At 31.7% G+C, this 7,023-nt stretch overlaps 1 protein-coding gene across 1 annotated transcript; it reads right to left on the minus strand.

The window, feature by feature from the left end:
* Positions 1 to 5,974: 5,974 nt before the first annotated feature.
* On the minus strand, positions 5,975 to 6,517 carry LOC107027794. The gene has a single exon (XM_015228860.1). It carries the CDS (start codon positions 6,515 to 6,517, stop codon positions 5,975 to 5,977), a length of 543 nt encoding a protein of 180 aa, XP_015084346.1.
* Between the last annotated feature and the right edge of the window lie 506 nt (positions 6,518 to 7,023).

Below are 7,023 nucleotides of genomic sequence, written 5' to 3' on the forward strand. Positions count from 1 at the left end.
TCTCCCGTTATTGCAATCTCGTGTGCGAAGGATGCTTCCCAAACATCACATAGGTCATTAATTAACATCTCCCTGAACAACTATTTCAAATATGTGCTCTCGCAACTGAAAGTTTAGAATTGCACAAATATAATTGTCTAGAAATTCACATAGAAAGAAATCCAAGAAATGAGAGGGTGTTTAATTTTTTATTTCAATATCTCAAATTTTATTTTTTCACAAAATCTTTTTATAACCACTAAAAAATTACTACTATAATATGCATGTATTACAAAGTTATAATTAAGATTTAGGCTAATTAATTACTTCCTTATATAGTCCTGAGATTTGGAATATAGTAAATTTTATTCAAATTTAATTTATAAGTTCTTAGTTAAATGAAAGTGAACTTTGTGTTATATTCTAAAATTTTGAATTAACATACTTAAAAACTTATTATATACTAATGAGATTTTATAGAACAAGAACAAAGGTAATATATTGGATCAAATGGTTAACATTATACTAACTTATAACAACTTTTTCTAAGTATATAATATTGGTCAATAATTAGTTGTATAATAAAGTAGTATTTCTGAATGTGTTTTAGTCTTAGAGATAAAGAAGAATGATAGGTAATTTTCACGTGGTCTTTTGGCATAATATAATTAAATAATTGGTGATGACATACTAGCTACTTAATTCTAACATATAACTTCCTAATATCTCTCTTCATTGTGTAAATATTTCAACAGCAAGTTCAAGTCCAAGGCACCCTAACAAAGAACCAACTATTGGGTTGCTTTTCACGAAATTGATACACAAAAATTGGCATTTAATATTTTGCTATCCACGAGATGCACATGTATTTCTACATTGGAGCACTGCATTATATATAGTGAAATCAATTGGAACCTTTACCTTTTGATCAACTTAACCAGATCAACATTGCTTTTGAAATGAACATTCAGTACTTCAGGGTGAACAATCTCCCTTTTCTTCCACCCCTCTTCTTCCACTTTATGCAAATTTCGAGGATTGGAATTCATTTATCATTGCATTATCCTATATTACATACTAGCATAAAGATGTAGAGAGTGTATGAATACCATTGTATTTGTAGGGGTGATGGATGAATAATAATTGAAAATATTTGCAATAAATGTGTCTTTTCGATCAAATTAAGATTTCTACGAGAGCAATTAAATCTTTAATTACGTTTTTGGAAACAATTTAAATGATTGAATAATATCTTCGGATAGATTGAAAACTGATCCATGTCTTCGTACATTATGTTCTTTTAAATCGTATATACACTTTATTGAATTATGGAGATCTTTTTCTGTATCATATTTATGTTATTATAGTTAAAAAAGAGAGGAAATTTTTTTTTAACTAGATTAAATTTAATAAGTCTTCTTAGTTATAGTTTACCTAATTATTCTTTATAACTATAATTTTGTTTGGGATGAGTATTCTTATTTGTATAATTCACTTGCCAATATACAAACAAAGAAAATGTATATAATTTCAAGAATATAATAAGGTTCGTTTACTACAAATATTTTCCATTATATAATACGCTTGCCAATATAATAAGGTAAATATGTATAATTTCGGAAATAAAATAAGGAGACGCAGAGGAGAGAGGAAAATAAATAATTTCGGGACTTATCCATTACTTTATGTAATTATGTAATCTATGTATTATTATATCTTCCCTCTGCTCTTTTGTTTTACCTCTAATACAACACGATCTAGAATCCAGATTGTTAAAAGTATTATTATTATAATACTTTTTGTTAATAATATATAATCCCTACTTTTCATATATCGTGCACGTTTTCAAACTTTGATTGACAATAAATTTATATATATATAAAAAAAAAGCAAATTTTCTTTGTGTATGTTATAGTATTAGGTAATTTTTTTTAAAAAAGGTGAATTTTTCAAAATAAGCAAGTGTAGATAAAGAGTATCATGATAACTCAGCATCATACTAATAATTAATGAGCAAAATTAGATATAGTGCACAAAATTCTATTATTAATATAATAGCAAAAGTCAAAATTATGTTGATATTGATAGACGAAAAACATAATCTGAACAATTAATAAAAAATAAATAAAAATGAACTACATCATATACCAACATAATTACGTATACCAATGATAGGTAATTATATTAAATAATAGTATATTTGAATTAAATAATAAGTGTATATGTTCTTGAAAATGATCAAGTTATCACGTTAAGCAATAATAAATAAACAAAGGAATAAATTTTGTCACACAAAATTCCTCACGCATATAATGCAAATGCTAATAAAATAAAATATAGAAAACATCCAAACCAATACATAATATCTTCCTTTGCATTTCATAAGAATGTCATAATTAATTTGAATACTGTCCCTTAGTAATTAATCAAAAGTTTAAACGGACACAACTTTAATTGAATTCGAAGTTTACTATAAGCTAAGGGAAGATTTATATACGGTGGAGGAGCTAAATTTTTTTTATTAAGGGTGTTCAAAAATATTCATTCTTGATAAATTAGTTGAATGTAATTTGTTTAATTTAGTGATATACCATGAACAAACCCAACTTTTGTTACTATCAAATACAAATAATGGAGTTTTCCTGATGCATTTATTTTATATAATAAAGAATATATAAATTATTGTTTAGAAAGTGAAATAATAATTGAACAAATAAATGTCTCTAGCTTTACACAAAATACAAATCACACCATCAAGGATTTTTTTCTATTAAAAAAATAAAAATAAAATTCTACAAGGAGCTGAAAATAGTTGTAATTTTTGTCCATCTTGTAGGCTTAGGTAATTTATTTACAATTGTTGCATTATATGGTGCTCGAATCATTGCAAAATTCATATGGTACCGTTATGTTGTCTTATCATATGAATGTGTCTGTGTAAGTTCACACTTCTATATATATTGTTTCAATATGGTAATTTGATAGTTTCTATTAATTTATTACATGATTCAAGAAGAATTTGTTTTTTACTGTAGTGGTTTTTAAATCTCTTCCACCATTGTTACATCAATTAAGGGCTCTATGCTGATCATGATTCTTATTCTACAGATAATGTATATATGTTAACAAAGTATTCTCATCTACAATTTGTCTCTCTCAGGTGTTGAGAACTAAATACTAATTGAGAAGGGAATGTGGAGCAGGTTGAAGCACATTTTTAAGGGCAAAAGAACTTTTTTTTTTTGCTGAGGATTCTTAAATAATGTTTCCAATTGTCCGTTCACTACAATTGTATTCTGTTTTTAGGAGATGTAATATGAATATATTTAAGGTATTGTTATAAAATCAAGCTATAAGAATATAATCATAAAGAGAAGAAGACAAGAGAAGTAGATAGAAGAAGAGGAATTTTCTTCTTATGCAAGTGTATTTAAGTCTTATCTGTATATCATACAATAGTGAATGAACTATCCTATTTATAGGTTGAGAAATCACTCCAAAAGTCACCATATTAAGTATCATAATAAATAGATACATTCTTATCCAAAAAGGTTCATGAAACTTAGTGAATATGGATACTTGTTCATGTACTTACTTTATGGACTATCCACTCATTCAATGAATTTATAACACTCCCCCTTGGATGTCCATAGATATTATGCCTCGTTAAAACCTTACTAGGAAAAACCCTGTGGGAAAAAATTCTAGTGAAGGAAAAAGAGTACATATATCTTTTGATACGCACTATTTGTTGCCTCATTAAAAACCTTGCCAGGAAAACCCAGTGGGAAAAAAACTCGGTCAAGGGAAAAAGAGTGCAACGCGTATTATACTCCCCCTGATTAAAACATCACTTAATTTCTTGTGATGATGTCTCCAATCTTCGTACATTGTGGTTGATATATTCTTTATCAAAGAAAAACCACACATTTCCTGAATATGATGTGTTATTTATCTCAACCAGACGCACTTTCGACTTACTTCTTGGAGAGCTTTTATTTCTGCATAGCAACATTTGCTTCATTGATCGCCAGAATATTATTGTGCCTCCACATGCAAACACATAGCGTGCTTGAGATAGAGCTTTATCCGGATCAGATAAATATTCTGCATCTGCGTAACCAATCAATTTTGTCTTGGATTCCTCGGAATAGAATAAACCCATAACTATGGTCCTTCGAGGATATTCAATCATGCGCTCAACACCATTTCAATGTCCTTTTATCGGGGAGAAACTGAATCTTGCCAGTAAATTTACTGCAAAACAAATATCTGATAATATTGTTAGCAAAATGCACTAGTGCCCTGATTACACCAAGATATGGAGTTTCATCATCAAAAAGCATTTTACTTGGAATCATTTATCTGTCCCACTCTATGGATGGACACTAAAGAAGGTGATTCCAAATCTAGGAAGGGATCATGAGTTTGTGTTATCGAAATAGAATCCTTAGAATTAAAAGGAAATATAGTTTCATGACAAAACACATCTCTACTTATAAAAACTTGTTTCTTATCAAGATCAAACACCTTCTACCCTTTCTGATGTATGTCATATCCCAATAGAATACACTTAACAGCCCTGACATTGAACTTATTTTGTCTAGCTAATACTGAAACATAACACAAACAACTTATAACTCTTAAGTGATGCAAGGAAGGAACTCTACCATACAACATATCAAATGGTTATTTGTCTTGAAGAACAGTAGATGACACTCTACTAATGAGGTATGCAGCAGTCTCAATACAGCAACCCCAAAACTTTGATGGCAAATTACCCTAAAACTTGATAGCCCTGGATGTTTCTAATATGTATTTGTGCCTCCTTTCCACCACTCCATTTTGTTGTGGAGTATATGGACAAGAGCTTTGGTGCAAAATCCCATGTACTTTGAACAATTCACTACAGGCAATATTAAAAAACTCTGAGCCATTGTCAGATCGAAAAACCTTTATATGTTTTTCAAATTGATTCAAAATCATGGCAATAAATGTTTTAAGTACACTAGAAACATTAGATTTCACTCTTAGTAAAAAAATCCAGGTTCATCTAGAGTAATCATCTACCAAGGTAAGAAAGTAGTTCATGCCATTATATGTAGTGACCTTGTAAGGCCCCCAAACATCCACATGAATTAAATCAAAACAAGCATTAGATCTATCAGTGATATGTTTAAAAGGAAGTCTTGGTTGCCTGGCCATAGGGCATATATCACAATGGCCAAAAGCAGTACTACATTTATTTGTTAGAACAACAATTTTCTTCAGAATTGGCAAAGGCACATGTCCCATCCTTTGGTGCCAAAGTACTGAATCTGGTACCTCCTTTGCCAATAAGGAATGACTAGTGAATGAATGTCCACTAACTTTGTGTTCCCTCAACAACTAGAGCCTATCTTGTTCTTTACCAATCAATTTCACCCTCCCAGTGGAGAGGTCCTGAAATGTGCAAAAGTCAGGATAGAATGAAGCACAACAATTCAATTGTCTTGTAGCCTTAGAAACAGATAGAAGATTAAACTTAAATGTGGGAACACATAATACGTCTTTGAGAACATCACCTCCTTCCAAGTGACTATTTCCCACATACGTAATCTCAGTAGAATCTCCATTAGGTAGTTATACTCTTCCCGCGTTTCCTACTTTAGTTTCATTAGTCAATAGGTGTGAATCACCAACCATGTGATTGGTTGCACCTCTATCAACAATCCAACTAGAATTAACGTTAGAAACGTGAAGAGATATTCCTCTCATGTGAGCACTAGGTTGGTGCTCAGCCACATTGTTCAACATTTCTAAAATTTGAGCATATTGTGCCGGGTTAAACATAGGAGTAGTAAGTGGTGGATGAGGTGTAGGATTCCCTTCTCCCTGAACCATGTTGCTAACAATAGTTGTGTCCTTTCTTTTGACTTAAAATCAGCTGGATACCCAACCAATCTGTAACAATTCTCCTTCAAATGACCAACAAGTTGACAGTGACTACATTTCATCAATTTGAAACATTGACTCTTTGTGTGTCCTCGTACGTGACAAAATTCGCATTCGACTCCAAATTTTGTAGGCTTAGATCCAGAGCTTCTGGAAGTAACAATGCAGTGGGATCCAATTCACCATTTCCCGCAGCTATTTTCTGAGTTTCATCTTGCAAAATTATTGCATAAGCTTGATTGACATTTGGAATATGAGATTTCATCAGAATCTGACTCCTAGCATGAGCATAACCATCATTAAGACCCATGAGGAACTGTAGGAGCCTCTGATATTGAAGATGTGTTGCATAATCCTTGGATTTGACGCAATCGCAGCAAGGAGGAGGTATCAACGAGTCATATTCATCCCAGAGATCCTTCAACTTAGAGTAGTAGGTAGAAACAGGAAGTGTTCGTTGTGCCAATAAGAAAATTGATTTGTGTAAGGAAAACATACGCGATGCAGTAACTTTATCAAACCTTTCACGCAGATCCTCCCAAATTGCATGAGCATTAGATCGAAATAACACTCCGTAGATCAGGTCACGACTCACATTGTGCATGATCCAGATTTGACTATAGCATTACAACGATCCTATAACAACTCGTAGTCCTTTCCAAAAGTATCTCTGCTAATAGAGCCATCCACAAAACCAAGTTTATTGCGAGTTAACAGAGATAATTGCATCGCTTCACGCCACAGAGAGTAATTCTCCATGCCAATCAAAGGCATCCCAATAGACATCGAGCTAGGCGCATCAAAGGCGTATAGAAACAAAGGATGATGGTAATCAATACCATGCCCATCCTTAGATCGAAGATAATCAGTACCAGGAACTTGGATGTGAGCATCCACGACAACACTATTATTCTCCATGAAAACAATAAAATTGAACAGAAACAAGCAAGCTAACAACAAACGAAAAAGAAAAAAGAAGAGATTCACTCTATGCTTGCTCTGATACCATGTTAAGATTCAAAATCTACCATGAAAATGTGCAGATAACTTGCTTGAAGAAAAGAAAACTGATTGAGAAATTTGAGAGAGAAAAAACGTGAACTTGCATAC

The sequence above is a fragment of the Solanum pennellii genome, chromosome 8 (assembly GCF_001406875.1).
Source record: "Solanum pennellii chromosome 8, SPENNV200".
Taxonomy (NCBI): domain Eukaryota; kingdom Viridiplantae; phylum Streptophyta; class Magnoliopsida; order Solanales; family Solanaceae; genus Solanum; species Solanum pennellii.

Coding starts and splice junctions, on each gene's coding strand:
- LOC107027794 (XM_015228860.1), bottom strand. CDS start 6,517: ATGCACAATGTGAGTCGTGACCTGATCTACGGAGTGTTATTTCGATCT.